The following is a 19,502-nucleotide window of genomic DNA, read 5'->3' as shown; positions in this document are numbered from 1 at the left end:
TAAGGGTGAAATAACATGTACAGATCACAAACCAGAAGTTTTCGATGTGTGGTTTAGGAGCCCCTGGTAACCACTCTGCCACTTTGAGAACCTTTCAGGGAATTGATGAAAGATGAATGAAAGATGAAAACTATTTTTCTGGTTATACTAAGATTTTTTTTTTGCCTGTTTTACTCTTGTTCTCTTATGCTTGTTCAGTGATGTTTGCCAGTGGCTATCTAATGTGTGATGAGATCATCGCCTTTAAGGCTAATGGAATATGCGCTTATGTATTCCTGTGTTTTGAAAATGTCTCAGGTTAATTTCCACTATGGCAAACACTAATAGATATAACCCGTATAAACAAAAGCTCCTTGGGGTCTTCAGTAATTTTGAGAGTGTAAAGGGATACTGACATTAAAAAAATTGAGACTACTGCCATAGATGAATCCTATGTGTAGATTTGTGTAACCAACACCGCAAGAGATCCTGAACTATCCCTACCCCCTGGCAACCACTAATCTGTTATCTCTATAATTTTGCATTTTGAGAACATTATAAACTACCAGTTTATGATAAAATGACTCATTTCCATGGACTATGCAGCTATTAACTTCATAGCCCTATTTATTCTTGACCTTGGAGGTCAATGGTCAAGACCCTTAAAAATTTGGTGATCTGAACATCATTCACCATTTTCAGAGCAGGGCCATAAAATAATAAAATTATTAATTGGTACTTCGAAGGTTATGGCTATTACATAAATGGCATATTTTAATTTGAAAATATATGCAGTATTTTTGGGGGGCACCTGGGTGGCTCAGTCGGTTAAGTCTCCCACTTCGGCTCAGGTCATGATCTCATAGTTCTTGAGTTTGAGATCCACAAGCACAGAGCCCAGAGCTGACAGTTGGAGCCTGGAGCCTGCTTCCAGTTCAGTGTCTCCCTCTCTCTCTGCGCCTCCACTGCTCATGCTCTGTCTGTCTCTCTCTCAAAAATAAATAAACATTAAAAAAAATTTTTTTTAAATACATGCAGTGTTTTTTAAAAAAAGTGATACAACACACTTACAGATACATATTCAGGAATAGAAAGCTGATCTTCAGGAAAACCTTTTAGTTTCATATATTGCTCCTCTGTCAACTCAAAGTCACGCAGATTTCGACGAATATCTCCCGCCTTCTCCCTTAGCTGAGTATTTGTTTCTTCTAGTTGTTTCTGTCTCAATAAAATCGTTTCCATTTCTTGTTTCATTAGTTCTTGATATTTTCTAAATTAGGAAAGAGTTTATGGCAAGCTTAAAAAAATCTTTGAGATTTAATTTTCTCAAAGATACCTTTTTATAGTAACATAAAATTAGGAAATGAGAAGCTCTGTAGTATTTTTAGCTCCAGCTAAATGCTTATTTACTTCACTAGTTAAACATGAAGACAATTCTATACTCATTACTAAATGTGTGGCCACATAAATTGTTAAATAGAAAATTGATATTCTTAAAAAATAATTTTCAAAATCAAATTATAAAATTATACATTTACTTTGCTTAAAGTTTTAGTTTTATACATCTGTTTTGGACCCTACTCAATAAAATAATTTTCATTTCTTTTTCTCTAGGTATTCTAAGGTATACCTCTTAAAGATGGCAACGCTGAACCACCATAAAGTATTCATTCAACCCATGAACTAATGAAAACAGTAATCTGTACGTAATCATTCTCAAAGAACACATGTAGAAGACATTGCTATCGTTAGTTGCCTATTCCGAAGGTTTTGAGTAGGAAGGGACAATTGATTCTTTCCCCTCCCTACTGTATCACACCCATCAATATACACACATGCTGTTGTTATTACTCCTATCCCCCCAAAAAATGAATTGAGACCCCATTTCACTGCCTCCTTTGTTTGGACTTCCATGGAGCAAAACTGCTCACAAGTTGTCTATACTCACTGTCTCTGACGCCCTTCTTTTTAAACCCATGCCAATTAGATTTTCATCCCTCCTACGGAAATCTCAAGGTCACTAATGACATCCAGATTGCTAATGATCAATTCCCAGTTCTTTTCATCTATGACCTAATGATTATTTGACACACTGCTCTCTCCTTCCTTTATACACACTCTCTTTGCCTGGCTTCCAAGTCACTTTACTTTTGTCATTTTTCTCTGGTATTTGCTCCTTCTCCTTTTCTGGTTTGTCTTCATGTTTGGAGTATTTGGCCCTCTTCTCTGTCTATATTCACTACCTTGAGGAATTCATCTAGTCTTATGACTTAAATGCTACCGTCCATATCCTAATGACTTCCAGATATATAGCTCTAGACCAAACTCTTCTATTTACCTACACATGGACTTCTAGTAAGACAACGCTAACCGAACACGTCCTAAACTGAACTCCTGCTCTTTGCTCACAGACCTATTCCACTGTGGTTTCCCCATCTTAGTTGACAGTAATTCCACCCTTCATTTATTCAAACCAAAATATTGGCACAATCCTTGACTCCTTATTTTTCTCTTAACCACATGTAATTCATTAGGACATCCTATCAGCTCTACCTTCAAAATACATTAAAAATCCAACCACTTTTTACCAACATCAGCTATCAAGAGGATTATTGCAGCAGCCTCTCAATTGCCCTCTCAGCATCATTTAATCTGAAAAATGCCTCAAGAATTTGAGTAGAAGCCCTACCATTGAATGCAGTGGTTCCCAACGTATTGTCCCCAGACCTACAGCATCAGTATCACCCAAGAACATCATAGAAATACAGGTTCTCAGGGCTCACTCAAATTAGAACATCAGAGGGTGGGGACTAACAGTCCTTCCTAACAAGATCTCTACACAGTTCTGATGCATACCAAAGTTTCAGAACCACTGATCTAACGTGATACTGCCTAGTAACTGGTCAGATAATTTTTAAAAGTATCAGTTAATGAAATCTTTTATTTTTTTTTAATGTTTATTTTTGAGAGACAGAGAGAGAGAGAGAGAGAGAGAGAGAGCGAGCGAGCAAGCAGGGGAGGGGCAGAGAGAGAGGGAGACACAGAATCCAAAGCAAGCTCCAGGCTCTGAGGTGTCAGCTCAGAGCCTGACACGGGGCTCAAATTCAAAAACTTTGAGATCATGACCTGAGCTGAAGTCAGATGCTTAACCGACTGAGCTACCCAGGCACCCCAATAATGAAATCTTAAAGAAAGAAAAGTACTTTATACAGTTACTTCTTTTTTTTAATTTTATTTATTTAAATAATCTCTACACCCAATGTGAGGCTCAAACTCACGACCCTGAGATCAAGAGTCACATGCTCTAATGACTGAGCCAGCCAGGCGCCCCTACACATTCACTTCTAGTTAAAACACAGAAAACAGCATTTACTCACCAAATTTTCTACGTAGGCTTCAAATTTTTTTAAATATAAAGGTATGCTTTGTTTTTGTGAAAATCATTGTTCATGATTGCCAAGTTCAATTTCTTTAAATTTTTTTTTTTAATGTTTATTTATTTTTGACAGACAGAGAGACAGCATGAGCAGGGAGGGGCAGAGAGAGAGGGAGACAAAGAATCCGAAGCAGGCTTCAGGCTCTGAGCTGTCAGCACAGAGCCCGACGCGGGGCTCGAACTCACAGACCACGAGATCATGACCTGAGCCGAAGTCGGACGTTCAACCGACTGAGCCACCCAGGCGCCCCTGCCAAGTTCAATTTCTTTACCTTAAAAGACACTTGGTAAGAAATCTGAGAGGATGCTTTTTATGGATTTGATTTTTGTTCCCAACTTTTAAATCTGTCTTGCTTTTATTTACTTTGATGATTATTTTTTAAAATTACTCACTTTTATTAATTGTCCCAAAGAATTCCTTATAGTTTACACAGAAACAGCTTATCTTTCACTGGTTACATCATTCTTAATTAAATTATATAACTGTAGTTAAGTACAACCATCATAGGCATATTTGATGGTAAACACAATGGACTCTTGGTAAGTAAGTACACAACTGAGCTGGGAGAAAGTATGCAGGCAAAACAGAAGATAATTTAAACTTGCAGAGTTAAATGGGCCACAAGAATTAGTGTGTTTTACAGAGAAAATGAAGAAAGGTTAATCCAGAAAGCATATTAAGTGGTGCGGAGTTTACAGAACTTCCATTGTCATTTACGGCTCACTTACATCAGCACAGTTTGTTGAATGAACGTTGAATTTTGACTTTTTGTATTTTGTGTATTGTATCATATCAAATAACCTACTTTTTTTTGGTTGGCCTGGATGTAAAAATTCTTACCATTACTGACTTAAAATTTCTTTCTTTATTTTAGCTTGCAATCACATGCACGAACAGGCAATGAAATTACTTTTAACGGCTAAATAGGTATTGCTGCTTTTTAAAAACTTTCTTACCTGGCATCCTTCTGTTGAAAAGTCAATTGATTGTCTAATCTCAATGTCAGTAGCTGCTTCTGGTGAAGAGCATCATTAAGTTTCTCCTCTAATTCTTCAATCTTCATAAAAAAGAAAGAGGTAAATTACATGGTCAACTTTCAAATTTATCATTAAGAAATGTTTGAAAAATACTAAACGTAAAAAAAAAAAGGCTAAAGATGAATAGAGGTTCCTCTGCAATGGCTGTGTCAACAAATTACAGTCTGTTCATACAAATGGTTTTGAAACTGTGGTTTAAACTGCTGCCACATAAAAGTTTTTTTGCCAGGCTGTCCTCTAGTTCTGGTTTATTGAGGTCACTGGCTTGAGCCTCTGGGAAAGCTCTTTAATTGAATCCTTTGGCATGTGCCTATTTTCCTATTACCCTTCTCATGTCTGCCCGTAACATGGATACAGTGCCGGAGGTAGATCAGGCATCTGTGAAAACTACACGCTTAAAACAGCTGCAAAAACGTTAATAGGAACCTGCGCTCCTAACAATATCAAGGAATAACCATACCAAGCCTAAACTACCTATGTTCAGATTCCTGTTAAAACAGAGAAACAAAATTCTTATCCTGTGTAAGCTACTGTTTCCACAGTTCTGGTCTAGGCAGATACCATTTTCTAAATCTCTGGTACTAACAGCTGGTATTAACAGTGTTAATCCCTGAAACACTGGACAGCTGATCCAACCTTTTTCCACAGCAAAAATACCTATATCATGACATTTGACCTTTCAGGATTACTTGAATGCTTCCAATGACAGGAAGCTCAGTAACTTCAATCAGGCCATTTAAATGTTAATAGCAAAAACAGGTTTATAGTCAGCAGAAATCTGCCTTTCCTGTGACTTCTATTATCAGGGAGTGATAATCTGATGAGGGAAATTTTTTGTAATGCTAAATAATGAGATGTTCATCTTGTAACCCCAATGCTCAATGTATTGGTAAACCTTAGAGAATAAATAAGTGGCTAAAAATTCTGTTCCTTCAGACTCTAACTTCTTCACAAATTACATCTCTGAAACTGGAATGCATTTTACAATCTCTAGCACTTAACAATTTAACTTGGCAGTTCTTAATCTCAGTGATACAAGTAAGGGTCCACTTTACAATCAAGTTGCCTTGGATTTGATGAATTACAGAAGTGTAATTCTTCTACCGTATAGTATTTTTCCATATATTTGACAGCAAACATCTTACTCCCAAAGGGTCTCTAAGCAAAACAACCCTACTGCTCATGGACAAAAAAGCATGGTGATGTAGTGGAGGCAGCTATTCTGGAGAGTAATTTGACAGTACGCTCAGTTTAATTAAGTCTACATATACCCTGTGAGCCAGAAATTCTACTCCTGAGTATACATGCCAAAGAAATGGTCACACAGGTCCAGAAGAAAAATGTCTATAGAAGGCCCATGTTGCATGTGGTGGCAAAGAGTTGGGCGGCATCCTAAGTGCCTATCACTGTGGTAGTGGATGGACAGATTGGTAGACACACACAGAGATAATTATGTTGAAGTTAGAAGCAGAAGACTAGATATACCATAGTAACAATTATGATTTCAAAAGCAGCACTGAGTTGGGAAAAAAAATAAAAACTATGAAAGAGATAAACTCTAAAGCAAAACATGCAATTTACATTTATGTAAAGGAAAAAAATAAGAAAAATACCCATTTTCAGGAACAAATGTTTAAAAAAAACCCATTAAAATGGTTGAATAGAGAAGGGAAATGAGCCATGGGAATAAAAAAAGTACACAAAATAAAAAGTGGCCTTGGGGCGCCTGGGTGACTCAGTCTGTTAAGCATCCTACTCCTGAGCTGGGCTCAGGTCTGATCTCACAGTTCGTGGGATGGAGCTCCATGTCGGGCTCTGTGCTGACAGTGTGCTGACTGAATGAATCCCTGCTTGGGATTCTCTCTCTCCCTCTCTGTCACTCCTGCGTGAGCATGTGCTCTTTCTCGCTCTCTCAAAATAAATAAGTAAACATTGAAGAAAAATAAATGGCCTTGGCAAGGATCAGTGATGATTAGGTGACATAAACTCAGGAATATGCTAATCCGGTTTTCTACATTTGCAGTCCACAACAATAAAAACTGTACTAAGCGCTACGTGGTACAAAAATAATATAGTGCTGAATAAGTATAGTAGCTATAGTTACTTATTTTACTGCAGGTATCATGAGCTATGTACATTGATTAATTGAATCTTCCCAACAACTCCATGAAGTAAATACTACTATTTTTCTTATTTTACAGAAAATAAGAGACTAACAAAGTTAAGGGATCTCCCCAAGGGCAGACAGAAACAAATAGACAACAGGAAACAATCAACAATAGGAAACTATTGTAACAGATAGAAAACCACTGGACACACTGGTAAAATACCAAGTGACCTAGTCTAGACCAAGTCACCTAAGTAGGTGACTGTACAGACAACCTAAGAACATGTTAGGAGATTCACTAAGAGTATGGGCTTTAGATCTCTTGGTTTGAATCCTACCTGGCTCCATCACTTCCATCTAAATGGCCTTCATATGCTATTAACCACTTGTGATTCTGTTTTATCCAAAGTGAAATGGAGTTCAGTCCCTCATTTAAGAAACAGTTGCATACTTACGATGTGTCAGGAACTGTTTTAAGTGCTGGAGATGATGAGACACAAGACTACAAAGAAACCCCTGTTCTCATGAACCTTACAGTCCATTAAAAGAGACAGATACCAAAAAAAGTCAGGTAGCTCCTATGAATACACATATAAAGTATAGAAAATAAAATGGGTGAAAAATGAGGATATTATTTTAGTAGGCAATAGCAACAATAACTAATATTGTGTGCTTTTACCAAATATCAGGAAGTGGGCTAATTTATCATATTGATTCATTTAATGTTAAGGGGCAGGGAAGATCCTCCTAAAAGCACTTACACCTCACAGAGTTGTTGTGAGGTTTAAATGAGGTAACACATGAAAATCTCATAGAACAATGTATGGCACGGAAGAAGCACTCAATAAAAGTTAGCCATTAATGTTTTTAAAAAGTGTACCTAAATTACTTCTTTACTTCATGAAGATGTTGGGGTTTAGGACACCTCATTTTCCTAGAGAGGGATGGTCAACAATTTTTTCTAGTGGCAAGATACTGAAGTATGTTGGTATAATTGGCAAGAGCTAAAATAGGAGGCTGACTTAACAGGAAAGAAAGTGTAAGTGAAACAACAAAATGGGGGCGGGTAGGAAGAGGTGGGATCAAGAGTAAAAGTGGAGAATCTACTGTTGGAAAGAAAAGATTTTTCTCAGAGACAGAAGTAGTAAGAATTAAGAAGTGCCTCCTATCTTTCTGAAATCACTGTAAATTTCTTAGAACTAGTGACAATTTTACCAGGTCTTACATAAAATACTCCATACCTATAAATAAACACACAAGAGGAAAAAAAAAAAAAAAACAAGGACTAAGACATCCCTTCTTATTTGGCAAAAACCACTTGTTAAACACTATGGTAACTGAAATTCCACTTGGTTCTAAGACACACTAACTATCATACAGAAACAAATCAAAGAAACCAAATCCCCTGGACAGAGGACTATACAGACTCACTAACCTAATTATGATCTTGATTGTCCCTATCAAACTAGTTACATCAGGGTTAATTCTCAATGAAGCAGAAAACAACTTGGCTGGGAAAAACACCTAAAAAGATATACCTCACACATGCTAGATTCAAAAAATTGGGTTTACAGAGGCAATTCATCCCTGCCCAACTTCAAATCATCCCCTCCTTCAGGGCTTTTTGTTCAGTACACAGCAATATAATTCACATCCTCTCTCCTTCCAGAAAGTTTTTTTTTTTTTTTTAACTATGCAAGAAAATATAACTTACTTCTTGAAATGATAAGCATATCAAGTTCAGATTACATATGCATAATTTTAATTCTTATTTATCTGCAGTTTGAAGACAATAAAGCACACAGGTAACAAAAATTACACCAAATCTTACCTTTGTAAGATAATCCACTTTCAAGTTGTCTATCATCATATTTTTCTGGGATAGTTCTATTTTCAGTAACTGAATATTATGAAGTAGTTCTTTACGTTCAATTAGTTGCTGGGTGATTTTAATTTTCCCATCTCGTTCTTCTGATGATGAAATATCGTCTGTAGGAATTGTTGTTTCTAGACTAATATCTTCAGATTCCAGAGAGCTAGAGATGTTCACCTTTTTTGATGCCTTGGCAATTTTTCGAGACATCTTTTTTATGGGTCAGTTTTCTTCTCCAGTTCTATTTCAATTTCCTGAGGGTTAAAAATATTTATTTAAATGTACTCAAACATTCTTAATGGAAAGCATAAAGAACACTAAAGAGACACTAAGAATGCCTAAGTAATTATTAGACAATCTGGAGGACCCCTCATCTAGGACAGATTAGTAAACTATGGCTCAAGTCAAACATTAAGCTCATTAAGCCTGACTATGAATTTGCGCTTGATGAATAAAAAACCCTGGTCCTGGGGGCCGGAATCTTACTTGGAGGAAACAAAGAAATCTTGGACGTAAAGGATAAAAGCCATAAGTGAGTAGTACCCAGGAACACTACCAATAAAAGGAGCACGCATTCAAGATGAGATTAGCCGCTTCTGAGTTGATCGGTGGAAGGTTATGTAGAAGTAGGATTTAGAGTAGTAAAAGGGGAAAAAAACATGCAGGAATTAAGGTTGGCGAATATACCCAACATCAGAAGATAGTGGTCGTTCGGCTGGGGCCAAGTCTTTCTGAATTTGAGTAGGACTCGCCCCACCCCTCATATACAAACACACATACGACCTTAATAATCGAGATTCCAGAGAATCCTCAAGTGTCAAAATGTGTCCGAAATTTACTCCACAATGAGGCAACACTGAAGACTTTTAAAAAATGGGAAGACAGTGAAACGAATACGTTTTAATAGACTTCCAGATAGAATAAAAACAAGAATGTAGAAAAGAAAAAATCAAGTGTTTTAAATCGAATTTCTTACCCTTTCACAAGGGTTTTAGAAATTCTCGTGTTTTAATACTAAACGACATAATAAGTTATTTACGGTACTACAGATATCAGCTTTTCTAAACTGAATGATCAGAAAAAAAGATGTATGGAGGGGAAACGGCACCCCTCCTTTCAAAGGAAAGAGGGTAAAGAAAGGCGAAATCAGAGACAGGCAGCATCTGGGTTACAAAGGACCAGCGCCTGGGACTGCCCACACGTGCGACAGTGAAGAAAAACCAAGCCTGACAGCCTAGGATTCCCTACCCCGCGCGGGAAAGGAAGGGCCAGCGCAGCGCGCTACCTCGAAAGCTTCAAATTACTCCACGTCGAAGGCTGGACCAGCCACCCACCCACCGCGTCCACTTCAAGGACCTGAAAGCGTCTCTGAACAGAAGCTCAGGTTGCAGCCCCTCAACGAAGAATCTCAGGTCGGAGACCGTTAGGACCCGTCACCAAGACAACCACTTCCGCGCCCCGAGGAGGACGGAGGAAGCGGCCGCGTACAGTCGCCGGAACTCAGACTGGTTCCACCCCGACGCGGGAAGCAACGCATGCTGGGAGCTGTGGTCCACAGGAGGGTCCCGCCTAGATCGTGGATGGAAATGGCTCCGAGATCTGCCAATCCTCCCGAGCTTCTAGTTTTTGCCCAATCCTCGCAGCCCTCAGAGAGCCAACCAATGTCAGCCTCGACGTTTTCCCGCGAGAGGTATTTACTAATACCCTGGAGCGGGAAGGGGTGAACTTCGGGGTAAAGTACAGTCGTGCGGTAGGGCTTCTGCTTGTTACTCTTCACCGGAAGAGCGCGGTAAGGGTCGGGATTCTGCGCTGCCAGCAAGATGCTCAAGTCCAAGACTTTCTTAAAAAAGACGCGGGCAGGTGGCGTGATGAAGATCGTGCGCGAGCATTACTTGCGGGACGACATCGGCTGCGGCGCGCCCGGGTGCGCGGCGTGCGGCGGTGCCCACGAGGGGCCGGTCCTGGAGCCGCAGCCCCTGGATCCGGCGAGCAGCCTGTGCCCCTGGCCGCACTACTTGCTTCCTGACACCAATGTGCTGCTGCATCAGGTGCGTCCGAGGGCGGGAGATCCGGGGTCTTTTCGGCACCACCAGGAGAAGGGGGTGTGACAGAATAGGGAAATTGAGGCCCAAGGAGGCGCGTCTTGGAAAAACATTACCTACTTAGGGAGAGGCAGACCCTTGCCTCCTGTCCCCCAGGCCAAGGTTCTTTTCTTTGTATTGTGGGGTTTTTTTGTGTGTGGGTTTTTTTTTTTTTTTTGAGTTCTTGGAGTCATAAGAATTTTAGGTTATTTTTCTAACTCCTGGTGTCTCTTCTGCCTTAGATTTTAAGAGTCTGGAGGCCGGGGACCTGGGCTTCTGTGGCCTCCAGCCTGCGACTCCCAGGCAGCTTGTAAGTGCCTACGAATGAAAACCATGTGGGCCAACGTATTTATTTATTAACGGTCTTAATTCTACGAAGTTTTGTATTTAGTCTGTTTAATATGTGCTATTCTCTAATAGACCCGAAAGGTTTTCTGTAGCAAAATAGCTCCTTAGTTTAACGTATATTTAGTGTTTGTTTTTTTAAATCGACACAGTTTTATGTTTGGCAGAAACAGCTTATCAGTGAACATAGCAAAGTTTAACTTTACTTATTTTTTCATTCTTTTAAGATCGATGTTCTTGAAGACCCAGCTATCAGGAATGTAATTGTACTGCAAACAGTTCTGCAAGAAGTGAGAAATCGGAGTGCTCCTGTATATAAACGAATCCGAGATGTGACTAATAACCAGGAGAAGCATTTCTATACGTTCACTAATGAGCACCATAGGTAGGGGAAATTTTTATGTTAATTACCAGAAAACCATACAATTGGCTAAATTTGGGGAAGAGTTCCTGGCAGTAACCATGACATTGTCAGAAAACATGTGGTAAGTTTCATACTTATGGGAGTGTTATTTGATTGTTACACAATTGTACAGACATAATGCTCAGTGGACCTCACTAAGGTCATATAGTCATTGATTAGTTCAAACCTAGAACTAAGGTCTCTGGGCTCCTAGGCTGCAGTCAGTACTTTTGTTTCCAAAACGTTTTCATTTTGAGTTGGTTTTAGCATGAGTTGAGCAATAAGAATCTTGGAAGATGATGGGGTGCCTGGGTGGTTCAGTCGGTTAAGCGGCTGACTTCGGCTCAGGTCATGATCTCGTGGTCCATGGGTTCGAGCCCAGCATCGGGCTCTGTGCTGACAGCTCAGAGCCTGGAGCCTGCTTTGGATTCTGTGTCTCCCTCTCTCTCTGCCCCTCCCTGGCTCGCGCTCAGTCTCTTCTCTCTCTCAAAAATAAAAACATTAAAAAAATTTTTTTCAAAGAATCTTAGAAGATGAGATTTTCCTAGGTTCCTAGAATACTGTGTTATTTGATGTCAACATAGATTGATAAAATGTAAGAGTTTATGAAAGAGAGGTTTAACAATATAAAGCAGATTTATTAATGGGTTTTTAAAAGTTAAACTAATACCTTAAACTGATCACATTGAAGAAGATAAGGTTAAGAAACAGACTTCTTTGTTGTATTTCAGATTCACACCCTTTGGGCATAAGGGTGTGAAAATAAATTGCTACTTCTCCCCCCCCCCCCCCTTTTGTTGTTACTTGTTTTGTTACATAAATAATCTGGGTTGACGTATAGTATACTTTTACTACATTAAGGCTTCTCAACCTTCCTTAGCACTGTTGACATTTTGGACTGAATAATTCTTTATTGTGAATAGGCTGTCTTTTACATCATAGGATGTTTAGCAGTATCTTGTGCTTCTACATGCCTGTAGTGACCCCCAGTCTCCCTCTATTCACAGAGTTATAACAACCCAGAATGTTTGCAGACATTGTCAAATGTTTCCTGGGCAGCAAAATCACCCTCAGTAGATTAGACGGTAGAATTCTGGTAATGAAATCTCATCGGAATTTGCATATTTGAAAATATTTAATTTCTCAATTTTCTCTTTTTTATTTATTTTTTTAAATTTATATTCAAGTTAGTTAACACACAGTATAGTCCTGGCTTCAGGAGTAGAACCCAGTGGTTCATCTCTTAGATATGACACCCAGCACTCATCCCCAAAAATGTTCTCCTTAATGCCCATCAACCATTTAACCCACCCCTCCAGCAACCCTCAGTTTGTTCTCTGTATTTAAAATTTTCTTATGGTTTGCCTCCCTCTGTTTTTATCTTGTTTTTTTTCCTTCTCTTTATTTTTATAGCGCCAGTTTAGGTATTATTCTTGTAAAAATCATTGGTAAAGCACTTGTAGTCATCTTATTCTTAGCTTTTTGAAATTCAGAAACTTTACTTGTTTTTCGGTGCCGAAAGACCAAGTTTTTGTGGAGCATTATCATCAGATTTTTCATCAGAGGTTAGCAGTTTTTCTGCCTAAGTGCAATGAATAGAGCTTAGCAATACTGGAGTTGGTGGGAAGAATCTTAGGACACTCGGGCAAATCTCATCCAAGATTCTATTGCTCAAGTCAAGCTAAAACCAATTCAGAAATTAATGATTGTGTCTAACTAATAAGCTTAAAGCATTAGCAGGGGCATTTAATGGTGAGGAATGAAGCAATTCTAAAAACTATTAATACAAGTCTAAGATTCGAAAATTGAATCTATTACTTGTAAGTACTAAAAGTTTTGCACTAAATTTTGTTATTTAAATTTGGCTTTGAAAAGCAATTTTAAGGAAGTAAGTATGCCAACATATTTGGGAATTTAGAGTGGATAGACTAGGAAGGAATATGCAGTCATTATTTGTATGTGGTCTTTCAGTCTTTAGATAACCTCTTCCATTTTATTAAGTGCTTACTGTTGGTAATTTATATGTGTTGTGTATTTAATGACTGTAGAATCATATGATTAGAACATCCTCTTTGTAGCTTTTGAGAATTACTGTTAATCTATACTTCAAATAAGATCTTATCAAACCTGCAAAGTTTTATTATAGTTTTTACAATAAATTATTATTTCAGATCTCAACCCAAAATATAAATTCTGCTCTTGAATATTTTTTTGTGAAATAAAATTGTTTTAGCCTTTTTATAGTTTCATTAATAACATTATTTTTCAAGCCATCATTGTCTTAAAAACTATAAGGTTCTCATATATTTCCTGAGGCATGAATCTGAATGCACTCAAGAGGAAAATACGTACCATGGACTTTTAAGTTTAGCATATATGTCCTAAGACTTTATATATTATTTCTATTGGTTTTCATTTATTTCATTTTCTCCTTTGTATTTAGAGAAACTTATGTAGAACAGGAACAGGGAGAAAATGCTAATGACAGAAATGATAGAGCTATTCGAGTGGCAGCAAAATGGTACAATGAACATTTGAAGAAAATGTCAGCAGAGAATCACCTGCAAGTTATCTTCATAACAAATGACAAGAAAAACAAAGAAAAAGCCATAGAAGAAGGAATACCAGCTTTCACTTGTAAGTCTAAATGTAGAAACTGTTAATTTTTTTAGTTTATCTGTTTTTTGTTTTTTTAAAATTTTTTTTTTTTAATTTTTTTTTTTTTTTTTTCCAACGTTTATTTATTTTTGGGACAGAGAGAGACAGAGCAGGAACGGGGGAGGGGCAGAGAGAGAGGGAGACACAGAATCGGAAACAGGCTCCAGGCTCTGAGCCATCAGCTCAGAGCCCGACGCGGGGCTCGAACTCACGGACCGTGAGATCGTGACCTGGCTGAAGTCGGACGCTTAACCGACTGCGCCACCCAGGCGCCCTTAAAATTTTTTTTAACGTTTATTTTTGAGAGGGGGGGGGGGGGGAGGGGCGGAGAGAGAGAGGGAGACACAGAATCCAAAGCAGGCTCCAGGCTCTGAGCTGTGAGCACAGAACCTGACGCAGGACTCAAACTCATAAACTGTAAGATCTTGACCTGAGCCGAAGTCGGATGCTTAACTGACTGAGCCACCCAGGCGCCCCTCATCATTTGGTTTTGAGAGAGGGAGAGCACATGCCAGTGGAGGAAGGGCAGAGAGAGAGGGAGACCCCAAGCAGGCTCAGCACTGTCAGTGCAGAGTCCAATGCAGAGCTCGAACCCACAAACTGTGAGATCATGACCTGAGCTGAAATCGAGTGAGACACGTAACCAGCTGAGCCAGTCAGATGCCCTGAAGCTGTTAATTTTTATAGGCATTTGCAAATATGAACTACCATCAGACCCTTGGTCAGATGGTCACTTGAATATTTAATATTTTCATGTTTCTATATAACTTCATGTGATATTTTGCATTTTTAAATTTCTCAGCATTTCTCAGCCAAGTAAGTTGTGGTGGCCAGTGGCTGGTAACTTTCCCTATCACCCTTTGTACTTGGTTTTGCAATAAAAACTCATAGATATGCTTAACCTGATACTTCTGCTTAGACATGACCATATCAACAGATGCAGGTTTAAAAAAGAAAAATTGATAGATGTAATATCATAAACAACATTATTCATGTTTTCTTATCTAAAAAAATCACTTGATTTTATTGAGAACAACAAAACTTACTTTTCAGGTGAAGAATATGTAAAGAGCCTAACTGCTAACCCAGAACTCATAGATCGTCTTGCTTGTTTGTCTGAAGAAGGGGTAAGTTTGAGTTTGTTTTATTTTGTTTTTGAAAAGTGAAAGTATTAAAATGGCCACTTTGGGATATTAGATTTACAGTTAAACAAATTTAAAAATTGGAGTATCAGTAGGTAACCTGGAATTCATTAGGAGCTGGGTATTAAACAAGAGTGACTATAATAGGCTTATTAAAATAACATTAAAAAAATTTTTTTTAATGTTTGTTATTTCTGAGAGGGAAAGAGAGAGCGGGGGAGGAGCAGAGAGAGAGGGAGACAGAGGATCCAAAGCAGGCTCTGTGCTAACAGCAGAGAGCCTGATGGGGGCTCGAACTCACGAACCTTGAGATCATGACCTGAGCCGAAGTCTGATGCCCAACAACTGAGCCGCCCAGATGCCCCTGAAAATGCCATTCATAAAGAAAGACTTTACTTTCTAAACTAGCACTGTTCATTAATACACTCTCAGCAACCTGAGTAGGACCTGTCACATGGTGGCACCATTAGAATGAATGGATAAAGGAATCCATAGCTGGTTTGTGAATGAGGCATAAGTATTTGACCAATAAGGAAGTAGTGTGAGTGCAGACAGAGAGCATAAAGCTGTAGCATTAGTCCTGAAGGAAGAAGGGAAGGAACCGTAAGAGATAGCACAGGAAGGGTAGGGGCCATCTAATGAAGGTCTAGAATTTATTCTGTAGGTCAGTAATTTTTAAACTATCTTATTCTAAAGGACTGCTATGAAGAGAAAGATAGCAGATAGGATTCTGGGCTTCCTACCTCATAAAGGCAGGCTGAAAGAAATTAAGAGTATATGAGAGTGTGCCTGGGAGGAATGGGGGAGAATGATCAGAAGTGTTATTCATTGGAAAGACCATTCTGATTCCAATTTGTAAGATGATGCATTGTATCAAGGGCAAAGTTAGAGGCAGAAAGAGGAATAAAGGGATTCCTACAATAGTGGGATATGGGAGGGCATGGTAAGTGAATCAGTGAACCTCATGGGCACTCACTTCCTTATATGTAAGGTAGATTTAGCAATGACTTCATAGCATGGTTATAAGAGTCAAATGAAATAACAGTATTAATAAAATTCTTATTTCACTGCATGGCACACAGCTACGGTAAATGTAAATGGCAGCTATCGTTATTATAGAAACAGATTTATGTGATAGGACATTAGACAGACATCCAGTCTTTCCTTCACCCTGCTTATCTTCAATCATGATTATTTTACAAAACTAAAAGGAAGTGAGAAAATAAAAGGTGGGCTTGATATTTTTTTTAGAATATAGATTCAGAGACTGCTCTAACAGGTAGCCACTAGTTGCATCTGGCTGTTTAAGTTTAATTCAGATTTAAATCAGTTTAAATCTCAGTTGAGGGGTGCCTGGGTGGCGCAGTCGGTTAAGCATCTGACTTCAGCCAGGTCACGGTCTCGCAGTCCGTGAGTTCGAGCCCCGTGTCAGGCTCTGGGCGGATGGCTCAGAGCCTGGAGCCTGTTTCCGATTCTGTGTCTCCCTCTCTCTCTGCCCCTCCTCCGTTCATGCTCTGTCTCTCTCTGTCTCAAAAATAAAAAAAAAAAAAAAAAAAAAAAAAAAAAAAAAAAACAAAAACGAAAAAAAAATAAATCTCAGTTGCATTACTCACCTTAGAAGTGCTCACACTTGTGTCCCATGGCTACCATATTGGAGATCACAGAAAGCATATTCCTATCTCAAAGTTGTTTCGGATAGCACTGGTCTAGAAGGAGAAAGAAGTAATCTAACATTGGTAATGTATAATATTTGATCAAGGATTGTTTTAAGGTTAGTGTAGGATAGGGTGAAATTCCAGCCAGTTCTGTTGTAATATAACATGTATATTCAAGTTCACTGTGTCATGCAAATTCATGTATTAAAGGCAGCAGAGCTAACGGGAAAATGAGCTTGGGGCACACTCAAAAACTGAAGTGGTGGAAAGAGAGTTATCTAAATTTGGACAAAAAGTTGTTAGGTACGTGAAGATGATGTGGAATCTGAGGTAACAGACGTTGGAGAGGTGAGTGTGTTTTGCGGGTTCCTGAGCGGCTTTGTTCAGCTAGCTGCAGTTTCCTGTGTTCACCCAGTATCTTTTAATATGTTAGTTGCATCAGAACCCATTCATGTTTTCAAAACAAGCATAGGAGAACTGACTGTACTTAGTACCTAATCCAGATTTGTGATGTCAAGGCTTCCTGGTGCAAGTAATGTCTAAGCTGAGATGTAAAGGATACTAACTAAGCAAATTTGCTTCAAGACAGGGACGTTTTAGTTGAATTATGTTAGGGCATTAACCATGTTAGTAACTGGGGAAGAACATTTCTTACAGAAGAAGGCTAGCAAGTTCAAAGGCTCTGAGGTTAGAATAAGTTGGCAAGATCCAGAGACAGTGAAAAGTGTGCCTAGGATAGAGTAAGCAAGGGAGAAAATGTTACAAATGAAGTGAACAATAAGGCAGGGACCAGATCACGTAGGATTTAATGAGTCATGGTGAACACCTTAGATTTTAGTCCATGAGTGCTGGACAGTGGTTGAATGGGAGAATAATAAGATCCATCTGGCTGCTCTAAGAGAACAGATTAGAAACAGGGTCCTCTAGTCAGGATATTTTAGGACTCGGCAGGGTAGAAAATTGGACCATGGTAGTAGCAGTTAAGGTAGTGGGAAGTAGTCAGATATTGGGTATATGTTACAGATAGATGTTTTAGGACTTGGTGTAGATTGGTTGGGGCTATGAAAAATATGGATGACCTTAGGGGTTTTACCTGAGCAACTAGGTGGCTAGTATTGCTTTATTTACTCAGGTTGAAGGGAGCGAGTGAGATTGAGTGAAAAATCAGAGGTATGATTTCAGACATTTAAGTTTGAGGTAACTGTTAGAGCTGTCGGGCTTTATGGTATGAGCAGTTGGATATGCAAATCTGTAGCCCTTGAGAGAGTTTAGGACTAGACATACAGACATACTAGAGAGATGAATGTGGATCTCATCAACATACAGGTGGCGTATAAAGCCACAAGACCAAATGAGAATATGTGAGGCCGGGATTGGCATAGACGACTTTTTTTTTTAAATAGGTATGTTGAAGTATAAGTCCCATACCATGCAACCCATCTATTTAAGACGTACATTTTTTAGTATAGTTACAAGATTGTGCAGCCATCACCACAATCCAATTTTAGAACATTGTCTTCTCTTCCAAAATAAATCCATATCCATTACCACTCGATCTCAGTCTGTCCCTGAAATGCCTTTGCTTTAGCCCCACCCAACTGCTAACCTATCTCTGTAAGCTGTCCCATTTCATATAAATGGAGTAATGTAAAATGTGGTCTTTCTTGACCGCTTTTGTTTCTCTTTGATACATAGTTAGGTAAGTGCAAGTGGACTTGCTTCATCGTATGGTAATTTTACGTTTAACTTTTTGACGATCTGCTAGACTGTTTCCCAGTGTGTGCCACAGTTTACATTTCTCCCAGCAGTGTATGAGAGTTCCAGTTTCTCCATATTCTCATCAGTACATGTTGTCTATCTTTTTCATTATAGCCATTTTAAAGAGTGTCAAGTGATACCTCATTGAGGTTTTGATTTAATTTGCATTTCCTTAATAACAGGGTGCTGAACAATTTTTCATGAGCTTATTGGCCATTTGTATATTATGTGTAATATATTTTTTAATTTATATATGTGTGTGTACATGTCTATTCAAATGCTTTGCTTGATTTTTAGTTGGGTTGGCTTTTTATTACCGAGTCATAAAGGTTCTTTTTTATAATCTGGATACAAGTTTCTTATCAGGTACATGATCTGCAAATATTTTCTCCCTGGCAAGCTTTTTTGTAAAGGATCAGATTGTGGATTTTTTTTTAGCTTTGCAGGCTATATGGTCTCACTTACAAATTCTGCTGTTGTAGCATGAGAGCAACTATCGATAATAGATAAATGAGTGAGCCTGGGTGTGTTCCAATGAAACGTAATTTACCAGAACCAGGCAGCAGTTTGGACTTGGTGCGTGGGCCGTAGTTTGAGCGGCCCTGATATAGGGAAATGAGCGTAGGCTGAACAGAGAAGAGGTCCAAGAGCCCTTGGGCTCTCTAAGAAGAAGTCAGAAACATGAGGGGAACCAGTAAATGAGATACAAGAGGAAAAGCAGGTGAGTGTGAAGTTCTTGGAAGCCCAGTACAGAAAACGTTTCAAGGAGGAGGGGGTGATCATTGTGTCAAATGTTGCTAAGTCAAATTCATGGGAACTGATGATTGGATTTAGCATAATGACATTTGTGGGGGTGAGAGGTACTATCCAGAGTAGTTTTGACGGTCGGTAGGCAGAAGTTTGACTAGAATAGGTGAAAAAAATGGGAAGAGGGGGATTACAGTATAACAACACTTCTGATGCTGCCATGGGAAGGAGAGAAAAGGGGTGGTTTTTGGAGAGTAAGAGGGGTCAAGAGGTTTTGTTG

At 38.8% G+C, this 19,502-nt stretch overlaps 2 protein-coding genes across 4 annotated transcripts in view; one reads left to right on the top strand and one right to left on the bottom strand.

The window, feature by feature from the left end:
* Nucleotides 1-9,900, bottom strand: part of PIBF1 (progesterone immunomodulatory binding factor 1) — a 200,726-nt gene extending 190,826 nt beyond the window's left edge. Inside the window, exons 1-4 of one of the 2 annotated variants that reach the window (XM_030311936.1) lie at nt 9,719-9,900; nt 8,392-8,687; nt 4,373-4,473; nt 1,051-1,249 (exon numbers count right to left, since the gene is read on the bottom strand). In XM_030311936.1, coding sequence (XP_030167796.1) covers nt 1,051-1,249; nt 4,373-4,473; nt 8,392-8,643 — 552 coding nt within the window. In that variant the 5' untranslated portion in view covers nt 8,644-8,687; nt 9,719-9,900. The remainder of the gene's footprint in view (nt 1-1,050; nt 1,250-4,372; nt 4,474-8,391; nt 8,688-9,718) is intronic. The other variant, XM_030311945.1, reaches the window with a different exon arrangement.
* A 276-nt stretch (nt 9,901-10,176) lies between these two features.
* The window catches only part of DIS3 (DIS3 homolog, exosome endoribonuclease and 3'-5' exoribonuclease), a 29,121-nt gene continuing 19,795 nt past the window's right edge, over nt 10,177-19,502 (top strand). The window contains exons 1-4 of one of the 2 annotated variants that reach the window (XM_030311920.1): nt 10,177-10,481; nt 11,087-11,244; nt 13,706-13,899; nt 14,974-15,047. In XM_030311920.1, coding sequence (XP_030167780.1) covers nt 10,254-10,481; nt 11,087-11,244; nt 13,706-13,899; nt 14,974-15,047 — 654 coding nt within the window. In that variant the 5' untranslated portion in view covers nt 10,177-10,253. Of the gene's footprint in view, nt 10,482-10,753; nt 10,825-11,086; nt 11,245-13,705; nt 13,900-14,973; nt 15,048-19,502 lie in introns of those variants that run through there. The other variant, XM_030311926.1, reaches the window with a different exon arrangement.

This window comes from Lynx canadensis, chromosome A1 (genome assembly GCF_007474595.2).
Source record: "Lynx canadensis isolate LIC74 chromosome A1, mLynCan4.pri.v2, whole genome shotgun sequence".
Taxonomy (NCBI): Eukaryota; Metazoa; Chordata; class Mammalia; order Carnivora; family Felidae; genus Lynx; species Lynx canadensis.
The sequence above is the reverse complement of the archived record's forward strand: the minus strand, read 5'-3'. Positions and strand labels throughout refer to the sequence as shown.